Raw genomic sequence first — 22427 nt, 5'->3', positions numbered from 1 at the left:
ACAAAGCATTACTGAATAACCTTTTGCAACATTGAGCACCATTCTGCTTGCTACTGCATCTACAGGTACTTATTGGGGACGGAATCTATTTTGGAAACTTGTTGGAGAGACTTCACATGACTTTCACCAACCGATCAGCATGCAAGAACTCCACTTTGAATTTGGGAAATATGTTGCAGTGTTCTTTCCCTGGTAGCCCTTCAGTGCTGTTTCATAAATGTAAAGAAAGACAGGATTTTTTTCTTGTGGCTCAATTATAATATATAATTATATTTATAATTTATAATATAATAATTTATAATTTAATAATTTAAATTATAATTTGGTCTATTGGACATTTATGCTCTGAATTCTGGTTACTCGCCAGTTACTCAGTATGTACTTGAGTTATGTTATTTACAGTACTGTGAAGTTCATTACATTCTTGTTGGGGGTTCTCAAGTTCTTTGATTTGGCATTGTAAAATAACATTTGCGTAGGCACGGTCTTTATCCTAAAAGATGATTGATGTTAAAAGCGTTACGTGGGAGCAACATGCTTTCACAGTGCGGTCGAAAAGACAACGGACACAGCAGCTACGCCGGGCTGGAATGCAGCGTAAGCCCGCGTGTGCCTCTCAGCCACCGTAGAGGAAGAACGCCCCGCTCCCAGAAGAGCTTCTTCTCGTCTTTCAACCGGCTCACTCGCCTGCCTACACGATGGCCGAGGGAGGCGGACCCGACTCGGGCGGCTCGGCGGACTCTGATTCGGAGGTGCCAATCGCATCCACGGAAAGCCAAAAACAAACTATCGGTTCGCTGCTAAAGACCACGCTCAGAAAAGGCGACGAATGGTGAGAAGAAACGAGCGGCCGACTCTGGTCGCTTCTGATAAGCTAGCGCTATCTTGCCAATGTTAGCCATTAGCTACGATCCGAACCGGAAATGCTAACATGCTACAAAAAGGAAGCTAACACCGCTTACTTGTTACTATTAAAAATAAAACAAAAACCGCCACGATTGTCACAATTAACATTTGACGTTTAATCTCTTTAGTTGCATGGCACTCATTTATAATTTCTGAAATCGTTGCCGCGCGTTAAGCCACACAGGATTCTTAACAGCTATAAGCTAATAGCTAAGCACCACGATACGATGGCTGATAAGGTAATCTGTTCAAAATGTTTCGGTTTCGGATTCAACGTGTTTTGTAGTAGTAGTAGTGCAGTGGATCACTAGCTGTTAGTACGGGCCCTGGTTTCCGGATTTAGGGTTCAACCACCAGTCGGTTCTCTGGTTGGCCGGCCGGCAAGACTCAGAACCGTATTAGCTGAGCTCCCTGACAGGACTATACAGCACTGTCATGCCGTGTTGTCATGTGTAGGGCAAACCCGAAAACTGCCCCACCCTATACGTTGTCCCGATCAGGGATTCAAATGAGCCAATAATTGGCTGCGTTATCTTAGTTTATGTAAGTCATTTCAGCTCACGTGGTTGTACATTAACTAGTTAGGGCTTTAATAAGATATACCCTCCAACTGCCTATGAGTCAAGTACTTTTTTTTTATCTGTACTTGATAGTTGATAATGGAGCTAAGTCTTGCAATTATCAGTAAAAATGTGTTCCATTTTAATCAAATGTTTAAAAAAACAGGACACAAACGTGACTTAAACATGGTAGAATGTAACACTGAGCTACTAGTAACAATGTGACATTTCCCCAAAAACCCAGTATGCTAAAATGGTCCGAAAGGCCACTTATAACCTGAGTACAAAGTACAAAGAATTTAGAGAGGGAGAAATATACATATATATTTTTTTAAATCACTATTGACATCTTTTCATGTGATTTCCCACAGGTAATTTTCTAACGTAAAGAGAAAGCTTGAGAATAGGGAAGCTCTCCAGCTCTAGATATGTCTCGACAAGCTGTTGCATAATATTCAAGCCTTATATTTTCTCATCAATCAGCTCCATCGAGTCCTTACTTGATATTCAAAATGAGATCTGTGCTAGCATGTCTTCAATGCAGCTGTATATTCCCCACAGGTATCTTGTTGACAGCCGTTGGTTCAAACAGTGGAAGAAATATGTGGGTTTCGACAACTGGGAGATGTACAATGTTGGAGAGCGTACCCTCTATCCAGGACCCATTGACAACTCTGGCTTGTTTTCAGGTAAAACACACATTTTTGATCACAGCCTTTAGAGATGTTGCCACTCTCACATTGTTGTTTGTCCCCTCCTAAAGACCAGGACAAACAGATCCTGAAAGACCACCTTATAGATGAACTGGACTATGTCCTTGTGCCCACTGAGGCATGGAATAAGCTTGTCAGCTGGTACAGCTGCCTGGGTGTCCAACGACCCATTGTCAGGAAGGTAATTCCGTTTTTACTTTTGTTTTCAGTTTGACCACCTTGCTAACGTAATAATTCAGTTGTTACTTCTGCTTTTACGTAACTGAAGTTGCAGTGGTATTCAGCACAAGTATGGTTTCTACTCCCCCACTAGGTAGTTGAACATGGAATGTTTGTCAAACACTGCAAGGTGGAGGTCTACCTGCTGGAGTTGAACTTATGTGAGAATGATAACATGGATGTTGTGGTTACACGCCACTTCAGTAAAGCTGACACCATTGGTGAGAGAGACACAGACGCTTCATTTAACTAGGAATGACCTGAAGGTGGCACCATTTCACCATTTATTTTTTATTTTTACAGATACCATAGAGAAAGAGATGAGGACACTGTTCAATATTCCACAGGAGAAGGAAACCAGGCTCTGGAACAAATATATGAGCAACACCTATGAGCAACTGAGCAAGCCTGACAGCACTGTACAGGACGCTGGCCTCTTCCAGGGGCAGGTAATTTCAACTCTTCATCCAGGCAAAACGGTTGTCAGGGGATGGGAGATGGATGTGAAAGGATTGCGTCACCCTTAAAGAGCCCAATAGACTTGTTGAAGCACAATGAGTGATGCACGACACAAACGCTGCAATTCATCTCAATTTATTCTTCAATGCCTTCTGGATGGAAGTCATAAATAGCAACTTTATATAATTTCATTTTGTTGTCTTTTTGGAAGGTTAGCAAAGCGCAAAGGCCACACTACAAAGACAAAGTGGAATATTGTGAAATAAATGGAAGGTGACAAGACGATATGAAAAATGGATGAGGTGGCTTCTAAGTGCAAGGATGGCTCTTAGCTCCATGTTTTTAAAGGGAAAAAAAATACAATCATTGGTGTTTTTGTTTCTGTGCAAGCACCTGCTGAAAGTTTGAGGTGGAGACCACTTGAGAGGAGTAGATTGTTTTTATACGATCTTGTTTGTCAATGCATCTTCTTTGTCTCCTACAAGGTGCTTGTCATTGAGCGCAGGAATGAAGATGGAACGTGGCCCAGGCAAGCGTCTCATCCCAAGTAAAATCATACTTGTATATTTATAAATCGGATTCTTCGCTCCTTAAAATGACTGCATTTTTCTGTTTCTTCTTCACCAGATCCAGCACAACCCCATCGAGGACTTTCACCACCTCGCCCAAACTCTCCTCCAGCTCGTCGGCCAGTATCTCCCCCGCCGTCATCAATGGAAACAGCAGTTGCGGTGCCGGCTACTCGCTTAACAACAGCGCCACGACCGGCAGCAGGCATGATTCTATATCTAACTTAACACTCATTCTTTCAAAGTCACTCTGCCTCACTTAAGCGTAAGAGTCCAAACAACAGCCCCGCAAAAAAATAAATAAAAAGTTTTGCTATGGCGACATATCGAGGCAGCGGGTGTCAGCAATAAAAACAGTTGTTCTGTAATTTGAATGTGTTGCATTTGCCTGAAGCGTTGTTCTTGACGGTATTTGTAACTTTTCTTCCAACAGTCTGGGGTCTTATAATTCTTACAGCTCCTCTTACAACTATAGAGAGTCCCAGTCCCAGTCTGGCCTATGTGGTCTCAGTAATCTAGGAAACACGTGCTTCATGAACTCTGCTCTCCAGGTAAAACTCGCCTGCATTAGGTTAGTTGTACGTCTTGTTCACCTAATCCACCCATGTATTTATTGTTTGGTTTTGTTCCCACAGTGCCTGAGCAACGTGTCCCCGCTCACCGAATATTTCCTCAACGACCAATACGAGGCCGAGATTAACCGAGGCAATCCGCTGGGAATGCGTGGTGAGATCGCAGAGGCCTACGCTGATCTAGTGAAGCAAATGTGGCTCAGCCGGAGCAGCTCTGTGGCCCCGCGTACCTTCAAAGTACGCCCTCTCACATGACCTTTATGTCGCCTGACTTAAGATCTGACCCCTGCGTTTTTATTTGCAGACCCAAGTGGGGCGCTTTGCTCCCCAGTTTTCGGGCTATCAGCAGCAGGACTCCCAAGAGCTGCTAGCCTTCTTGCTTGACGGGCTCCACGAAGATCTGAACCGTGTGAAGAAGAAGCCTTACCTTGCCCAAAGGGATGCCGAGGGCCGTCCCGATGAGGTACAGATAAGAAAACCGGCAGTGTGTCTTGTTAATAAATAAAAATAAACTGAGTGTGAAAAGTGTCAATGTAAAATGGTCCTTTTTTATTTTTTGAACATTCCCAGATAGTTGCAACGGAAGCCTGGAAAAACCATCGCTTACGCAACGACTCGATCATCGTCGACATCTTACACGGCCTTTTCAAGTCCACTCTGGTGTGTCCGGAGTGCTCCAAGGTGTCTGTGACCTTCGACCCCTTCTGCTACCTCACCCTGCCGCTGCCCATGAAGATCGACCGAACCATGGAGGTCGTTTTTGTGCGATCCGACCCGCAGTCCAGACCCACCCTGGTGAGCTATCCAACAGAACTTTGATTGTCGGACCACGTCCATACATTTTTCCTGAGCGTGCTTTCTTGTCTCGTCACAGTATCGAGTTGTGGTTCACAAACTGGGGACGGTGACGGAGTTGTGCAGCGCGTTGTCCAGACTTTGCGGAATTCCTCCAGAAAATGTTAGACGTTACACTTTTATTTTCAGGCTCAAATGGAAGCTCTGTCCGCTAACGTTGCGTCTTTTCTTTTAGATGGTGGTGGCTGATGTTTATAATCATAGGTTCCATAAAATTTACAGAAGGGACGACGGCCTCAATCACATCATGGACAAAGACGACATCTTTGTGTAAGTATCACTCTTGAGCAAACAATTGTTTTGGCTTGTACTTGTCTACTTGTTAACGTGTGTGTTTGTGTGACCCAGGTATGAGGTGCAGGAGGAGGACGGCGAGACGATGAACCTACCGGTCTATTTCAGGGAACGACATTCGAAACACGCCGGAAGCTCCTCCAGCAATATGCTGTTTGGCCAGCCTTTAGTCATCACCGTGCCCCGGCAAAACCTCATAGCAGACGTTCTTTATGAGAAGATCCTGCAGAGGATTGGGTGAGAAACGGCTGATAAAAAGAAAAGGAGGCTCGGTTGTGCTTGTTACTCAGCTGATCTGTTTTATCTCCTTTTGCAGGCGCTATGTAAAACTCCCAACGAGCGGCGGGACTGAAAGCAGAGCCTCGGCTTCAGCCGCCTCCGCCAGCTGCAGTCAAGTTCCTGAATGTTCCACATCATCCAGTACCAATGCCAGCTTGGGTGGCTGCGGCAGCCCATTGTCGGACGGGGCCACCTGCAGCGCCAGCTCCAGTAACGGCACCAACCACTCCGGAACTTGCAGCGAAACCAACGGCTATGATGGTAGGTGGCCAACTTGGCTTCTGTCTCGTTTCTGGCTATCATCGACAATCTAAATGGGGTTTTTGATCTGTGATTGATTGTATAATTGGTTATTATGTCACCCGTAAAAGGTAGAACCTTTTTTCTTTTTAAATGTTCTCAGGGGAGGAGGAGGCCATGGACCACCAGGTGAGTCCAGAGCCGCAGAACGGCCAGTCCGAGGAGGAGGAAGAGGAGGCATCCGATTTGGAAAACGGCACAAAAGAGGACAAAGCCAAGACGGGCTCGCTACCGGCCAAGCTCTTCACCTTCAGCGTGGTCAACTCTTATGGAACGGCCAACATCAGCCCTCTGCCTTGTGACGGGAATGTCCTCAAACTTAATCGTCAGTTTTTTCTTTTATATATAATTGTACTCGTACTTTGCGCTTGTCCTGACGTGACTGTATCCACGCAGCACATTCCACTGTGGCTATCGACTGGGACCCGGAATACAGGAAGATGTGTTATGATGATCAGGAAGCAGAGGTTTGTGTTTTCTTTTTTCCCTTTAGAATTTGTTAATTGTACTCCTGTCTCAATAGGTTTTGTTCCTCAGGCATATGAGAAGCATGACAGCATGCTCCAGCCCCCCAAAAAGAAAGCCACCGTGGCTCTGAGAGAGTGCATCGAGCTCTTCACGACCATGGAGACACTCGGCGCTCATGATCCATGGTATAGTTACACTGTAAAATAGTGGTTTTTTTTATTTTTATTTATACTCTTAGCTTCCTCCCTCTGACATTGTACTTTTCCGCTCATTTCTTTTTCCAGGTATTGTCCCACCTGCAAGAAACACCAACGAGCCACAAAAAAGTTTGACCTCTGGTCATTGCCTCGTATCCTTGTCGTTCATCTGAAGCGCTTCTCTTACAACAGATGCTGGAGGGACAAACTGGACACAGTAGTGGATTTTCCCATCAGGTATGCATCTGGTTTATGTCAATGTGGATGTCGCTGAGGGTGGACTGCAGTTATTTGTCATGCCACTAGGTGGCTCTGAAAATGGTCGTTGCAATCTGAATAAGGAAGTAGTTGTTGCACTTTTCAGAAATACAAGAAAGAACAATGGTGGTTTCTGCTGAAGCAACGTTTAAGTCATGAGTCACAATGGTAAAAAAAAAAAAAAGTTGGATCAACAATTGTAGTGCACTCTATTTCCTCTTGTGACCTCGTAGAGGAAGAATTTTGTACAGAAAACATTCAGTCTGTTTCTAAAGTTTAACATACAGTTAGATTTAGTGTCTGTTTGTTTAGTGTTACTGAGAAAAATATGTTGTCTTTTTTTTTTTCTCAAACAGAGATCTGAACATGTCCGAGTTTTTATGTGACCCCAAGGCTGGGCCTCACACATATGACCTCGTCGCTGTGTCCAATCATTACGGAGGAATGGGAGGAGGCCACTGTAAGTCGTGTCAATCTATCTTACATTACATGAACTTGCACGAGTTGAGAAACATTTTTAAAATGCTGTTTTCCCCACCAAGTGGGCGAAAATGATAGCCCATTCAACTGAGAAAAATAAAGTCCCCAAGAGCAAATTCATTTGAGCTAATCAGAAGGTTCAAGAAAGTCATTTTTAGAAAAGGCACGACAGCAACAATGATAATTGAAGCAAAGGAGGTTTTGTAACGTGTGTATTTCAAGTCAAATGGATTTGTAGCTTTCCTTGTGTGGACGTGATATGCTCCAGCTCAATCCTGCGCCAAGTCATCTGATGCGTTTCCTGCGGTTTGTTAAGGCCGTGTGTGGTTTGCTAATGAAAAGAGTGCTTCTTTACCGTCAGCTAACATTCCCCTCTGTCTGACAGACACGGCGTACGGCAAGAATAAAGTGGACGGAAAGTGGTATCACTTTGACGACAGCAGTGTGTCGTCCTCGGAAGAGGACCAGATTGTGGTGAGCTTGAATTCCTGCGTTTTCCTCAGAGTACAATGCAGCATTATAATCATCTGACGCTCTCCAGCCTCAGTGTCAAATGTCCCAGTTTTTGTAACCTGACACTTGTCGCCCCCCCCCCCCCCCACCCCACCCCCCGCAGACTAAAGCGGCCTACGTGCTGTTCTATCAGCGCAGGGAAGAGGAAGGTCAGCCCTCCGCCTCGCTGGGAGGAGCCCCTGACGCCGCAGACGACCACATGGATTTAAATTGAACCACATGATGGCCAAACAGACACGCAAACGCTGCTGAAGTGACAGACTATCAATAATATCCCCACCATAGCGATAATCTTTGATTTAAGTCTTGAGAGAATGACAAAGCCAGTTAGTTAAGAGGCGAAAAATGTTCACTCTGGATAACCGAATGCTTGCGGCCCTCCACAAAGCAGTACGGATTTTTTTTTTTTTTTTAAAAGCCAAATGCAAAGCTCGTTTCAACCAAAGTGTTCTGAGTTGTGTATGAAAGTTTGGATGAGTATGCTGTGAGGCATCAACTCCACTTTTTCCTGGACATTACTTAGGGTATGCTGTTTCTGACCCTAAAAAGAGCAACTTGCTCCTCCCATACACAACTTCATTTAATTCTAATAAACTGCAAAAAGCAGCCTTTAGTTTGCTGCTAGCTGACTGAGAAAGAAGCACTTTGACATCTTTGTGAATACAACAGCTACCCGCTTCTGGTGTTGACCCTGGGAATTCAGGGTTATCTGTCATACAATTCCACTTTTTTTTTTTTTTTGCAAACTGCTTGTGATAAATCATGTACATGAATGCACCACTATTGAAATGGCTACATTGTTTGATATGTTACAAGCGCATTGGAGACATAAAGTAGAGCTTTATTCAAAAAGATTGATCCTCCTGGTCGATCTGTAATATCAGATGGAGGCAGGGCGAGCAGCATCCAGTCAATGATTTTAGTACGCTGTCCTAGACTGAATAGATTACTGATATATTCTACTAGTCTATAATAAAAAAAATCCCACTAAGCACAGTTAGTGGATATGGGAATGTTCTGCTGATTCGAAGGCATTTAGAAGGTTTTCGTAGTAGCCGTTAAATGAATGGTGGCTGTCATGTTGTACCAGGCAAAAAATTACTTCTGTTATTCTATATGCCACTGATATGTCATAGATGAAATCTTAATTCAGCAGCAAAAAAAACCCCAGTCAGTGGATTTTCGTCTTGGGTCGCTAAATTCAAAAGAATCCAATCGAACTGATGAAATGTAAATAGTCACACTATTATAAATAGGTGTAAACATATTGTCCTCATATTTATCATGCTGATAACAGGATTTGTTTTTAAATGGAAAATATTTGAAGTCAAACTACAATAAAGACTGGATGCCTCAACGATAACATGCTTTGTTTGGTGGAGTATGACGTAAGCGACATCCACTTTTTTTTTTTTTTTTTTTAATCTATCTCGGGCAGAGATTATCAATCCAGATCCAGCAAGTAAAAGTCATGGCATAGTTTAAAGACTCAGGTGACTCTACTATAGCTCAGGGATCAGTTAACCTACTGCTCACCTTGCAAATGTCACATGACCTATATCAGTAAAAAGATGAGCCGCGATTGGTCGTTAACTGTGCCGAGTAACTGTGGTGTCATTTTTAGTTGACAGCAAGTGGCAAAAGGGCCACCTCCTCCTTAAGATGGATAAAAACAGGTCGATTTTGCAGCTCAATTACCAAACTAATCAATATTATATAGAATGCTGTGTTTACACTCATAGGGGTGCATAGAACATATAAAGATTTTTACTTTTTGTGCAAATTAGACCTTTGAACTCAGCTTGTGTAATACTGATTTTATTCATTGTGGGTGGTGCTTGTGAAATATTGCGCCAAGGCGTATTCTGCAATTGTAGATGTAGCAAAATGGACTGTAAAGGAAGTGTAAATGATTGGACAGGCTAATCTCAATCTCAACAAAAAGGAGTCAGACATGGTCGTGATGGAAGAAACATTTATTTGTTCTTTTGAACCACAACTGTGCTTTCCATGTATTGAATGTAGCTGACATGTTCCGTTTCTTTACAGTACATCAGGTAAGCTCCTCACAACTGGTTTCAGAGGTCACCTTCATCGAGTAAAAAAACAAAACAGAAAACAGCGTACATGTCAACAAGTGAGCACAGTTGGTCCTGACAGGCTGAGGAGCTTTTGTTAGTTTGCTTGGCTCAAGAGCTTCTTGATGTCCCCCTCGATGTCGATCGTGAGGAACTTACGGCTGTAGCGCTTGAAGGGCACGCCATCCGATCCGATGAGGAACTTCTCAAAGTTCCAGGACACGTCGTTCCTGCATACGGGGCTCCAGATGATATACTTGGGGTCGGTCATCAGGGAGGTGGGGTCGTCGCTGGGGAACGGGAGCGTCTCCCGCAGCAACGTAAACAGTGGGTGGGCGTCCTTCCCGTTCACATCCACCTTCTCCAGGAGCTGGAACTTGGGCTCGAAGCCGTTTCCGGGTCGGATGTACTTCAACGATGAGAGGATTTCGACATTCTTGCAGTTCTCCTGTGCAATAAAAAAAGCATGTTAAGACAGCAATAATGCCATGAATGGTAGGAATAGATCAAAATGACACTGGGATTATAGTGGCATGCCAGAACAACTAAATGCTCTTCCAAGTACCATCACCAATCCAAATTTGCAACTACAAACAAAAATCCAGTTTGGTTACATTCTGAGAAGAGGGGGCTGTGCTTCTTCCTGGTTGACTAGAAACAGATTGTCAAACAATCTATCAATGGCCTCCCAGCAGTCTCTGGTCATGGCAGTTTAAGCATTAACTACGTATTGTAAACGGTTGGGTCATTTCCTCATTCCAACTCAAACTCAGAGTCGAACCTCAAGACCCCGAACCCTAATAAATAAATAAATAAATAAATAAATAAATAATATATATATATATATATAGTAAATCAGAAACTATTATTTTGGACTGTATTTTGTTTACTGACACGTAAAAGGTTCACTCGTGAGCAGACATGCATGCTAATTAAAATGAGCAAAGATAAATTTGTTTTATTTAAAAAATCTCACCTGGGTGTCACTGATAATGTGCTAACATCTTATTTCATTATTGTTCAGCACAATTGCCAAACCAGAAATTCTGCACATTTACAGTTGAAAGAACAACAAACATAACCCGGTTATTCAAACGGAAAGTTGCACAATACCAAAAATCTAGCATCTAGAAAAGCGCTCTGCATGTTTAGATGCGTTTCTTATAGCAACTCAATTCAGGGCAAAATATACTTAATACCAAGAGGACAATGGAAACGATCGTAACGTTGCATAAAAGTTTGTTCTTGCTTACTTGGTGGCCAAATTGGTTGCAGGGTACACCCAGGATAACGAGGCCCTTGCTGGCATATCGCTCGTGGAGCTCGTTCATCTGGGTGTAATCCCTGGTGGTGGTCCCTCAGAGAGACGCGACATTCTCAATGAGGACCACTTTGCCCCTGAGCGAGGAGAAATTAAAAGTTTCCCCCGTTAGCAGCTTGGACGTCAGCTCGTAAAATTGCTTTGCCATTGCGGAGTTGGAGGATATCGCGTCTGCCTCAAGTCTCTGCGTTCAACAACGGACTGACGCACCCACTTTCCGAAGGTCTCCAGGAAACCTTGAGTTGTGCCAAAGAGCTTTTATCCTCTTTCGAGATAGTTCACCACCTAACCACGACAAGACGTTAAATAAATGCAGATGTCCCTTTATTGTGTAAACACGTAAGTTGCATCAATATTGAAGTCTACTGTAAACCTAACCCCCCACAATACTTTTAATAGATACAAAAATTATATTTATTTTTTCTGTATATTTTTTTAATATATTTTTTTATCCCGTTTCGGCGTTGTTTGCACATTTATTGCACGTATGCAATAAACAGTTACAAAATCAGGACACCGCCCAGCTAAAATCACACAATATGTAAATCAAGCGTCTTACTTGAACCAGAAACTATCTATAAATTAATACTATTAAGAATATACATGAAATGTGGTTTAACAGAGGAAGAAAAAAAGTATTGCTGAACAAGAGCGATAAGGATTAAACGAGGCCATAATTTGCGACATTTGTCTCATTAGCAGAAAATTAAACGTTTTGCTGCTTTTCTATTCTCCCGTCCTCCATGGAATTGTAGACGGTCCCCGAGCGCGACAGTGACGTATTGCTAATAGGCGCGAATTATGTTTTGCATGTAGTCTACCGGGCTGTAAAATTCATCTGTGGAGGGCATCTTCGTGGTAGACAAGATTATATTTTCTATAATCTCCAAATCGGAATTTTATTAGAACGTTCGAAACGAAAGCAGTATGATACAGCACTGCTGTTGACACGACAAGTTAACGTTATCACTAGGACATCTGTTGTGTTATGTTGTTGTGTTGTTAGCCTAGTTTGTCGCACAGCGCTGAATTGCATGTAGCAAAATTTGTGTCTCTGTCTACAAGATGAAGAAGATGAAAAGACCAAACTCGTCTGTGGGTAATGAAAAGAAACAAGACGCTTCATCAACTAGTAAGTTAATACACTTTGCCAGGCACGTATAAGAAAAATAAAAGTGGTCAGAAAATGTATACCGTTTTTTTCCATGTATAATGCGCAAAATTTAACTAATTTATTGTCCTAAAATCTGGGGTGCGCATTATACATGGGTACAAAAAAATAAATAAAAATATTTTTTTTTCTAGTACGTAGGTGATACGGCCCGCCACTTTATTTTATGTGGCCCGCGAAGACAAATTGTGCATCAAATTCGTGTCATTACTAGAATTGCAAATTGTCTTCACTTTTAAAAATATCTGTTCTTTTAAATATCTGACCAGTTTTTACTAGTCTGATTTGAAAACAAATTATTTGTCAGTTTGTTTTGTAGCTTATACTGTATATAATATGAGGTGCTCATACATTTATTTGGGTTGACAGTCATAATGGCCCTCCAAAAGAAACTATGACTCCAATGCGGCCCACAAAAAAAATGAGTTTGACGAGAAAAAAAAACACTTGAGCATGGCCAGAGTCCAAATTTAAACCCCAACCACAGAACTGTGAGGCATACATACCAGATCTTATGTCTAGATCCCATGTCGAATTTGTGTTATTTGCACACAGAGCCAAAGAAGAGCCGCACCCTTGGTCGCCAGTCTAAGGTGTCTGCTGCAGAAGAGACAGATGAAAGTGTATTTAGTACGTTTATTCGAGAAGCGGGTGTCACATTGACTCACGGCAGCGACTCAAACGAGATTGGTAAGTATCAAAAACGCCCAAAATTTCAAAGCACTTTGTTAAATCGGAACCCAAGACTCTTTGTGTGTGCCTCTATCTCCCTTCCCAGCTGTTGACCAGGTGGTGTTTCAAAAAAGGATAAAACAGAAGTTGCAGAAGAGTCCCAGGTACCCTGGTGTGAGTATACGATGCACATATCTGAAATGAATAAATTTAAAAAAAAAGTCATTGTATAGTTTGACAACTCAGTTTTATTGAAAAACATTACAAAATCTGTCATTCCAATAAAGACCACTTGCCATGTCCTGCAGATTCTACACGAATTCATCAGTGGACTGGAGTCTCACATTGACGACATAGACAGGTTTAGGAACTGCCTCCTCCCTTGTGTTCCAAGACTGCCCGATGATGATCCCAGGTGACTTTCAATCACATTCAACATGTAGCAGCAAGGTTCTGCCTCTCTGGAGATGTTTGTAAGACACACATACGTTCCTGTGTTGCAGCTGTGTCAGCTCCTTCCAGGAAAGCCTGTTGCGTATGCTGCTTGGCATTGAGATGCTTCAGGTACAACTAGCCCAAAGGACAACTTAAAAAGTACTTTGTAAATGCATCACTGATGTCTGCTCCTCTCCTTGATATAGACGCTTATTATTAACACGTTGCTTGAGAAACTACCTGAATATATGCTCAACAGGTCAGACCGCATGTTAATTTCCATGTTAGTAAATTATTTTGCTTTAAGTACATTACTTGTAATTGTGACGGCACCTTTTTTCTGTCTTGTAGTGCTGATGAAGCCGGACTCAGTATTCCACGCACTATCATTAACCAGTTCAAGTGGCTTGACAAAGTGGTGGAAAGCAAGGTAGACATTCTTTAATGATATGCTAAATTGTTTCCCCTCTGAATGTTCTAATAAGTCATCCGGAGATTCTGAATGCTGATTGTGTACCTAAGCTTTTTCAATGTGGCTGGAAATGTAGGAGCTGGCAGCCAAGCTAATGGAGCTGCTGGCAGTGGCACCAGTGGACGTCCAGTGTGACATCATCACCAGCCTGCCGGAGATATTGGAGGACTCGCAGCACAATGACATAGCCAGGGAGCTGAAGTATGTGCTGTGGAATACCAGCTAGAATTATGATGTTGCTAAAAATGTACACCTTCTTTGCAGTTCTTTACTGAAGGAGAACACTCAGTTGACCGTGGCTATCTTAGATGCGCTCTCAAGCCTGAACATCAGCTCTTCATTACTGACTGAGGTACCAACAAGTCAGGCTTTTTTGATGTTGTTGTGGAACGTTTACGATATCTTGCTAATGTTTGATCCGTTTTGTAAAATGAAAGAGCGAATATTCAGTTTTGCATGAAACTGCCCCAAAATTATGATGTCCTCGTATCATGTTGCCTCAGGTTCGAGAAGCTGTTATGACTACCATCGCGGCAGTGCAACTGGAAGACCTGCCAGTGGTGGTCAAATTTGTTTTGCATTCCGCTCAAGCGTCTGATGCATTGGAGGTCAGAGCACTTGAATCAAGTCAACCCCAATGCGTGTTACATAAAGTGTCAAAATGGCCCATGATTGGTACTCATGTGACATTTGTGCAATTATTATGACATAATATTTGTTTGTTGATAGGTGGTGTGTGGGCTCCGCAAGAAGCTTGAACTGGAGCAGTGTGTTCTCCCTTCTGTACTGCAAGCATCCCAGAGCCGCCTAAAGAGCAAAGGAGCAACGGCGTATGACTCGACACATTATACATAAATATATGATCCTGCCAAATTCTGATGTCTTCTGTGTGGATTAGGTCCAACTCGGCTACAGCAACCACCGGCAACCAGGATAGCGTTACCCTGATCGTGGAGACCATTAAATCAGCAGTGCGCTTCCAGAAGAGCATATCTGAGGCCTGGCTCAAGGTGCACGGCCGTTAGGTTCCTTCTTTTGGGTTGATTGCTGCAAAAACAACCATTGCACAACATCTTGTTTTTCTTCAGGCAATCCAGTCTGTGGAAGAAATTGAGGACCACAAGGTGAATGTCAAAATGTCATGTAGATAGAAATATCTTGACTCTTTTACTGTAAGAATTACGTTTAACACAGTTAGCCATAGTTTGAATGTAGACAACTTTCCTGTGTGTCAGAAAATGATCATCAAATGATCCACATTAGGTGATAGATCTTCTGGTCCTGTTCATCCTGCACTCCACTAACGCCAACCAGAGTCGCCGGGGCGCCGAGAACGTGCTGAGGATGAAAGTGAGGACTGGCCTGATCTCCGAGTCGCTGCTGCAGAAGACTTTTAAGGATAACAAACAGGCAATTGCATTCAGTGACACTCAGCTGGACTTAGTTATCATTATTTGACGTTTGTTTCATTCCGGTTTAGGTCCTGCGGGGATACTTTACCTCCATCCTTGCCCTGGCTCAGAATTTGCTGCGCTCGCCAGTCCCCTGCGCGGTCCAGTTTGCTGGGCTCATGTATCGGCATTCCTTCGCCGCTTTCGATACGTACTGTCAGCAGGTTGGCACACCGTTCTTGTTTGAATACACACGTGTGTCATCTTTATCACAATCTAAAATATGCCTCGTGTTCTGTCGAAGGAGGTTGTGGGCTCGCTGGTGACCCACGTCTGCAGTGGTGTTGGCAGCGAGGTGGACATGGCCCTGGAGCTGCTCTGCGGTCTGATTACTGAAAACCCGACAGAAATGGGACCATATGCCGTTTTTGTCAAGGTCAGGCAAAGGTGGTTTTATCTGTCGTGGCGCTAAAAACACAGCATTAACACATTTGTTACGTTCATATTTTCCGCAGGGAATTCTGGACTACCTGGACAATCTCACACCTCAGCAAATTCGCAGACTTTTCTATCTGCTGAGCAAGCTGGCATTTGGACCACAGCAAAGCTCACACATTCAGGTGTGTTCAATTCAGGATATTTGGAATGAGTTGTCTGTAATCAAATTGTTCAGCTCTATTTGTAATGTTCTCTTGACGTGCATTTAACATCGAGTCCCTCCCTTTAGGACGACATGCACATTGTGATCCGCAAACAACTCTCCAGCACCGCGCCCAAGTACAAGCGCATCGGGATCATTGGTGGCGTGATGATTATAGGCAGCATGGGGGCATGCGTGTAAGAGCTTTTCCCTCTCAGGTTATTGTGTCAGGTTTTTATCCCCGCTGTCAATTTAATTTCTTCATCATACTCTTTGCACAACTACAGACCTAGCGTCAAAGCTAGTCAGAACATCTCGTTACCGCCAGAGAGATTCAGACAGGTACACGTAAAGACTTGATTGATTTCATATTTGTTCTGATAGTGGTTCATTCCAGTTATAAGATTGTTGGACAAACTGTATGGCTTTCTTATCTGGTTGCAGTCGTCAGCTCTGTTTGAGTTGGTGCAGTCCAGTAGTGAGACTTCACCTGAGGCGACAGCTTTGTACTGTGACGAGCTGGCCAATTTGATTCAAACATCCACTCTGGACCCACAAGTGCAGGTAAATAGAAATTCTTACAAGCGTTGATTTTTTTATTTATTTTTTTGCAGGTTGCATTTCCTTATTCAGTATGATTGATTATGTGTTTTTTCTTCATACGCAGGAAAAGATCTGCAACAGAGTCTTAGACGTCTTCCAGGATGACTTTGTGGTGGATCTGGGTCCAGAAATATCAGGGTCAGTGATTGGCTCATCTGTGGTTTTGATAATCTGCCATTCTGAGGTTAATACTATCTGGTAATGGTCGCAGGTCCTTCCCCTTCCCAGCCCGCATCATGTACAACCTAGACGAGGATGAAAGTCAAGGAGGCATCGCCATCAACTTGATGCCTCTGCTGGCTAAAGACATGCATGGAAAGGCGGAGCGGCATCGTCGAGACAAGAAGGACAAAAAGTCGGTTACTTTATCGTCATCTTTCTGGATTGCAGATTTAAATGGCAGCCTTAATTTAGTTCTCTTGTCAGCAGGAGTGCTCTCTGCTTGTCCCCATTTTTCCGCCTGCTGCGCTTTTGTGAGGAGAAGCAGAACCAAGGAGACTTGGAGGAGATCGATGCCTTACTGGGTGAGAAAATAATTGCATGAGTGATAAAATAACTGTGAATAACTAACTGTGTGTGTGCTTGTGGGATTCCAGGCTGCCCTGTCATCTTAACAGACATGGATGTTGTCGAAAAAATTGACAGCCTGTCCAAAGTGGAGAAGGAGTTTGTCTGCACTCTGCTATTTCACACCATCAACTGGTTCAGAGAGGTAACTGCACATGACTTATTGCGAAAGTGGAGACGGGATTTCAACCACCACAGGATCCATTTTCCCAACTCAAACACGACACCATTTTGAAGCCTCGTTTTATATATTTAGAAGATTTCTCTCATTTTTCAACTTTACAAGGACTTTAAATGAACTTCTTTAAACCAATGGATAACCAATGCCACCGTAACTGCAGGTGGTAAATGCCTTCTGTAAGATCAAAGATAAAGAGATGAAGATGAAAGTGATGACCCGCCTGCAGAACATCACTTATCTTCACACCCTGCTGGAGCGAGCTTTAGCCGGTGGGCATCACGTGCACACTGTCGACTCTCATTACCTGCCTCAGTGAGCTTTACAATGACGCTCTTTGTTATAGTTACTCCTGGCTACGTTCCACCTGTTGCTAACTTTGATGGAGAGAGCACAGAGATAATTGTACCCAACACTGCTGCTCCTTTGAACAAGGCAAAGAAAGGTAAGCAAAATAGAACTGGAGCTATAAAAAAAACAAAACAAATGATCTGAGGAGTGAACAGGCACAGAGAGGATAATATGTCTTTTTGAAATATGCTTTCCAAATGCCTCAGGAAAGAAGAGGAAGGCGCCCGGGAAGAATGCTTCTGGCAGTAGCTCTCCAGTGGAGGACAAGATAGAAGAAGATGAAACGCAGCAGGTGGACAATGAACTCAAATTGTGTTTTTGAGTCCTGTTGCAGCTTCAGAAAGTGTAACATCACAAAAATCTTCCAAATTTGAATTGAGTAAATGTCTACTTTGGTTTAGATGGTCACAGTAAGCAAAATGAAAACTTGTCAAATTTAAACTTGACGCACTACCAGTAAAACCATTTGTGATTTTCTTTTGTACACTTGACATGTAAGTAACAAGCCTGTATGTTTTCTAAAAGGAGCCAGAGGAGGAGAAGGAAAAAGAGAAGGAGGCCCGACAAGGAGTCAACCTGGCTTCGTACAGGCAATTTTTCAGGGAGCTCGACATGGAGATTCTCAGTGTGTTGCAGTGCGGCTTGCGGACCCGCTCAATGCTGGATTCTGAGTTCGGCAACAAGGTGAGATAAAACCTTTCCAAAAATTCAAATAAATATCCACATACCACTCACTCCCTGTGTGTTTTGAATCTCCATTAGGAGCACCAGGGGGTTCTTTTGGGTCCGGCAGAGCTGTTTTTCCTGCTGGAAGATATGCTTCGAAAAGTAGAGTTTCGTCTGACGGCTGTCCCGGCCAAAAGACTGCCTTTCCTCAAGGTGCGCAACTTTTGAGCCATTCATAGCTTTGTTATTTTTTTTACTCACTTAACTAAAGTTGTTCTTGCTCGATTGGGACAGGTGAGGGCCGACAAGAGCATAGGCTTCTCTCACCTGCAACAGATGAGCCCCAAGGATGTAGCTTCCTTCTGTGTCCAGATGCTGCCTGCCCTCTGCTCTCACTTGGAGAACTGTCACAACCATTTCCAGGTAGAAAAGAAGAGAGTGGGACTCAAAGGGGGCCGTCCTTATTTCACTTGTGTCTTTAGACGTTGCTCTCCGACAACGACGGACTTGTGGACGGGCCCGCCACAGACGCTCAGGAGCACCAGTTAATATCTTCTTGCTGCCAGCTTCTCCTGCAAGTGTTCAACACTATCTTTCGCTGGTGAGCAAGGGAGCAAACTGGGCATGAGTCTTTTTTTTGTGCTTTAAACCAATCCGTTTGTTTGGGTGCAGGTCTGGATTCAGCCAGCCAGGTCAGCGAAACTTGCTGAAGAAAGCTTTAGGAGTTTTGGCGGGACGACTTAAAGATGGAGGAGCTGAGCTGAACCTGGAGCTGCTTGTTAAGTGAGTCAAAAGGCTGAAAAATAACTGTTGTTGTTGGTACCACGTCTTCCAATTTATGGGGGAAAGAAAAAAGATCACTATTTGAATTTTCCTCAGAATATTTGTTCTAAGAGTGACACACCAGCAACACTTGACGGAAACAAAATAATTCAAGTGCTTTTATTAAAACGTCTACATTTGTAAATCTGTTGACACACCCTTATCTCAGCTGTTGCACTGAGAAGACTCTTTCCCAAAACACATTTACAAACATTGTATACATACCTTGAAACTTTGCCTCTCTCTTCTCAGACACAGCTTTGAATACCTGCTGAAGTTCCGCAGCAGCATTCCGAATCTCAGTTCAGCTCTGTGCCTCTCTCAGCTGCTGTCCACTGTTTCTGAGAAAGGAGGCAACGTCATTGTTTACAGGGAGCAGACTGGTTAGTTTGACAACTTTCTAGCGATTACATCTCCTTCTTTACAATCAATCTTATATGACGATTGTTTTGTTTTGTCTACTTAAGCTTCCCTTGCACGAGGCTTCCTGTGCCAGTCGTGGGTGACGGTCAGTGGTGAAAAGCAACGAGGGGCCAAGTTCAATGAAGCACTTCTCGCTCTCCTCAGGCATGTCAATTTATCAGAAACACCTCACATTAGGCTGACCTGCATTTATGTGTTATTACAAGTTAAAATCACAGTCAGTTCAAATTTAAAATGTTCTATCCGCAGCATCTACATGGATCACGTGGATGATGTTCTGAAAGCGGTGGAGGAAATAGCGAATGAAGGCTTTTCTCAGATGAGAAACGCGTCAAAAGACGAGAGCTCTGACTCCTGGCCAACGCTCAGCAAGTAAATAAATTGTCGTCGTCATACGTCTGTGATCAATCTGAGGTTGCATTTTCAACTCTCTTCCCACAGGCAGACATTTGTGGTCTTCTATAAAGTTTTGATGGTAGAGCTGGAAAAATCGGTCCGCAAGATTCCATCTGGGAAAATCTGTGACAGTAGCGAGGTTTGCCACTAGATGTCGCACTAAACAAAACATGCCCGTCTACAGTCACCAGCCACTTTCTATAGCAGCTAATATTTTGTGTACTTAATCAAGTGGCTAGTAACTGTATGATGGGTACTAACTAACTTTTACTTAAAGATCATCAAACCCACCTATCCATGCCCTCTTCAGGCGCAGAGTGAAAAGCTGCTGACATGGACCCTGGCAGTCCGGAACTTCCACATCCTGGTCAGCCAAGTAAAGGTGTGTCATCTGTCATCATCATATTTGCCTTCTGGCTGGCTCTAGAAGATTATTTTCATTTTACGTTATCTTTTATAAATTCACCTTTTGGCTTCTATTCGTGTCACGTAGGTGTTTGGCTTGAGGCCTGTCCTGAATGTGTGCCTTAAGGTCAGTTTGAGCCTATTGCTGAGTTGAATTCAAAGGAAGACTTTGAATGAATGAACCTTGTTTTCTTTCTAGTACGGACGTCTTTTTTTGGATTCGTTCCTGAAGTTGGGGATGCCGCTGCTCGACTACAGTTTCAAAAGGCACAAGGTGCGTATGAGATGTCTCTGTCAGGGGCAAATGGAGCTCCATGATAAAGTAGATCATGAAAAAAAGAAGTGTGAACTGAAGTGTTGGCAGTGCAGTGACAAAGTCTGGTGTTGTCTTCTTCTTTAGGAGGATGTGCAGAATCTGTTAAAGACCTTCCAGCTCAGCACTCGACAGCTTCATTATATTTGCGGACACTCCAAGGTACCGTATACTATTAACATTACCCTAACCCAAGGAATGTGAATTTGCTAACCTAATTCAGATCATTTAGATTAATCAGGACACAAGTTTGACCAGCCACGTCCCGGCCTTGAAGAAAAGTCTCGAGGTGTTTGTCTACAGAGTGAAGGCCATGCTCACCCTCAACAACTGTCAGGAGGCTTTTTGGATGGGCAACCTGAAAAATCGCAACCTTAAGGTTTAATTAATATCATCCGACTTGGTGGACGGATGGAATATGTGCATATGATAATGTGCACCTGTATGCTGCAGGGTGAAGAGATTCTTTCTCAAAGGACAGAAGAAAGTGAAGAGGAAGAGGAAGAAGTAGTGGATCCGCAGGGCCAATCTGAGGAAGAGGTATTAAGCCATTTTTGACAGAGAAATGGCTAGATTCATCATATGCTTGACACATTTTGTGTTTAAGTGCATTTTTACAATTTGTTGATTGGAGCACTTTAAAATGAGGGCGTTACACAAACACAAGGATGCTGAGTAAGCGGCATGTAGCTTTGGCAGGAGTGAAAACTGACAAAAGTCTTGCCAAAGCAGCCTGTTTGAAGTTAAAGAGCCTTCTGTGCCTGATAAGATAAATTGGTTATTTATTATGCAGTTCTCCAGTAAGTGTATGGTGTTTTGTCAGTCCCCAGAACATGTTATCTGACGTTTATAACGATTTACATAAACACATCGTTATGCAAAGGAGTTCTGAATGTCAGTTGTGTGTTTCCCCTTAGGAGCAGGCCAGCGACGCTGAGAAGCAAAACAAGAGGAACAGAGAAGACAGTGACGATCAGAATCAATCAGATGACTCTGAAACAAACTAAAACCTTCACAAATTTATTCAGCATATTTTCCAAAACACATCTGCATGTGGGAGTCTTGGGTGACAGTTTATAGTCAAAATTATTCATGGTACTGTTCACAAATTTGTCGTGTTCTAAAATGTTTTATAAGTGTAATGTTAATTATTGTTTTTGTAATTCATTGCAACCTTATCGACACATAAATCTTTATCTCCACATAAATTTATACTTGTGATGTTTCTGAATACTAATACATAATAGTACAGTTAACGCTGAGATCTTTGTTTCTTTTAAATACCACAAATTGCTGGCACAAGCTCAATGTGCAGAAGATATATTTTTGAGTGCAAATTTTCTTGCACCAAGCATACAATAGGCACTGGTAAAAGGCACCAGCATATAAAAGCAGTATTTTGACATCCTGCAGGGGGGGGGGGGGGGGGGGTATGTCGTTTAAGATGCGTCACGCGACAACACGTGAATAAAACTTTGATCGTTTGAAACGTAATCAATAAGATTCCATAGTTTCCCTCTGTGGAAATTAATGCATCTTTAAAAAAAAAAAAAACTATACGTTTGGAGCTGACATTAGTTGAAACAGACTCTCATCATCGAAAAGGCACAAGAACGTAACTCAAAAGAGTGGAGAAGTTAGATGCAGATGTCAGTTTCCTCCTGAGCATTACTGTCAGTCGGCGTTGGACTGAACCACTACACAATCACGGGGTAGCTTGTGGTAAATATATGTATACATATTACTTAACAAATACAGTATATCAGAAGACAAACTAACCATAGCTTGTTTTTTGTTTTTAATATTAACTTAAAAACTATGTTCGCTTTTGATTAATATTAACATTGTCCTTTAGAAGAAAAAGATGCGTTCCCCTTTAAG

The 22427-nt window shown here is 42.9% G+C and overlaps 3 protein-coding genes across 6 annotated transcripts; 2 read left to right on the top strand and 1 right to left on the bottom strand.

The window, feature by feature from the left end:
• The first annotated feature begins 651 nt into the window (after window positions 1-651).
• Window positions 652-9005, top strand: usp4 (ubiquitin specific peptidase 4 (proto-oncogene)). 2 transcript variants are annotated; one of them, XM_061290723.1, is made up of 22 exons: window positions 652-832; window positions 2028-2155; window positions 2230-2360; window positions 2493-2619; window positions 2702-2847; window positions 3343-3386; window positions 3485-3631; window positions 3860-3977; window positions 4062-4235; window positions 4303-4461; window positions 4569-4793; window positions 4873-4956; window positions 5029-5123; window positions 5202-5384; window positions 5464-5687; window positions 5830-6051; window positions 6123-6193; window positions 6264-6379; window positions 6479-6628; window positions 7006-7109; window positions 7515-7603; window positions 7746-9005. In XM_061290723.1, the coding sequence occupies exons 1-22, from the start codon at window positions 699-701 to the stop codon at window positions 7854-7856; spliced, it is 2982 nt and encodes a 993-aa protein (XP_061146707.1). In that variant the 5' UTR covers window positions 652-698; the 3' UTR covers window positions 7857-9005. The 2 variants fall into 2 exon arrangements, with proteins under 2 accessions (XP_061146707.1, XP_061146706.1); XM_061290722.1 differs by having other exon boundaries at window positions 3343-3404.
• A 598-nt stretch (window positions 9006-9603) lies between these two features.
• Window positions 9604-11272, bottom strand: gpx1b (glutathione peroxidase 1b). The gene is made up of 2 exons (XM_061290724.1): window positions 10974-11272; window positions 9604-10168 (listed from the first exon to the last, which is right to left on the bottom strand). The coding sequence occupies exons 1-2, from the start codon at window positions 11187-11189 to the stop codon at window positions 9818-9820; spliced, it is 567 nt and encodes a 188-aa protein (XP_061146708.1). The 5' UTR covers window positions 11190-11272; the 3' UTR covers window positions 9604-9817.
• Window positions 11273-11816: 544 nt separating this feature from the next.
• Window positions 11817-21841, top strand: fancd2 (FA complementation group D2). Of its 3 annotated transcripts, none has more exons than XM_061290719.1 (43): window positions 11817-12173; window positions 12768-12902; window positions 12991-13058; window positions 13193-13299; window positions 13388-13448; window positions 13526-13578; window positions 13671-13749; window positions 13868-13992; window positions 14056-14143; window positions 14295-14399; window positions 14521-14621; window positions 14690-14801; window positions 14880-14915; window positions 15055-15141; window positions 15272-15406; window positions 15487-15618; window positions 15698-15802; window positions 15910-16019; window positions 16110-16164; window positions 16267-16386; window positions 16490-16563; window positions 16637-16780; window positions 16852-16949; window positions 17022-17137; window positions 17334-17442; window positions 17517-17615; window positions 17728-17813; window positions 18047-18205; window positions 18284-18400; window positions 18482-18610; window positions 18670-18788; window positions 18860-18970; window positions 19262-19392; window positions 19477-19576; window positions 19682-19804; window positions 19874-19967; window positions 20139-20210; window positions 20322-20360; window positions 20433-20507; window positions 20634-20708; window positions 20779-20925; window positions 21000-21086; window positions 21464-21841. In XM_061290719.1, exons 1-43 carry the CDS (start codon window positions 12107-12109, stop codon window positions 21551-21553), a joined length of 4275 nt encoding a protein of 1424 aa, XP_061146703.1. In that variant the 5' UTR covers window positions 11817-12106; the 3' UTR covers window positions 21554-21841. The 3 variants fall into 3 exon arrangements, with proteins under 3 accessions (XP_061146703.1, XP_061146702.1, XP_061146705.1); XM_061290718.1 differs by having other exon boundaries at window positions 16840-16949; XM_061290721.1 differs by having other exon boundaries at window positions 16855-16949; window positions 21464-21840.
• Window positions 21842-22427: the final 586 nt, after the last annotated feature.

The sequence above is a fragment of the Syngnathus typhle genome, linkage group LG11 (assembly GCF_033458585.1).
Source record: "Syngnathus typhle isolate RoL2023-S1 ecotype Sweden linkage group LG11, RoL_Styp_1.0, whole genome shotgun sequence".
NCBI classification, from domain to species: Eukaryota; Metazoa; Chordata; class Actinopteri; order Syngnathiformes; family Syngnathidae; genus Syngnathus; species Syngnathus typhle.
The sequence above is the reverse complement of the archived record's forward strand: the minus strand, read 5'-3'. Positions and strand labels throughout refer to the sequence as shown.

Excerpts from the sequence above, each read along its gene's own strand:
- usp4 (XM_061290722.1), top strand. The coding sequence starts at position 699 with ATGGCCGAGGGAGGCGGACCCGACTCGGGCGGCTCGGCGGACTCTGAT. Across the intron at positions 5,688-5,829 it reads CGAAACCAACGGCTATGATG|GGGAGGAGGAGGCCATGGAC; the intron begins GTAGGTGGCCAA and ends AAATGTTCTCAG. Across the intron at positions 6,052-6,122 it reads GAATGTCCTCAAACTTAATC|CACATTCCACTGTGGCTATC; the intron begins GTCAGTTTTTTC and ends GTATCCACGCAG.
- fancd2 (XM_061290718.1), top strand. The coding sequence starts at position 12,107 with ATGAAGAAGATGAAAAGACCAAACTCGTCTGTGGGTAATGAAAAGAAA. Across the intron at positions 19,805-19,873 it reads TCCTGGCCAACGCTCAGCAA|GCAGACATTTGTGGTCTTCT; the intron begins GTAAATAAATTG and ends CTCTTCCCACAG. Across the intron at positions 20,361-20,432 it reads TCCTGAATGTGTGCCTTAAG|TACGGACGTCTTTTTTTGGA; the intron begins GTCAGTTTGAGC and ends TTTTCTTTCTAG.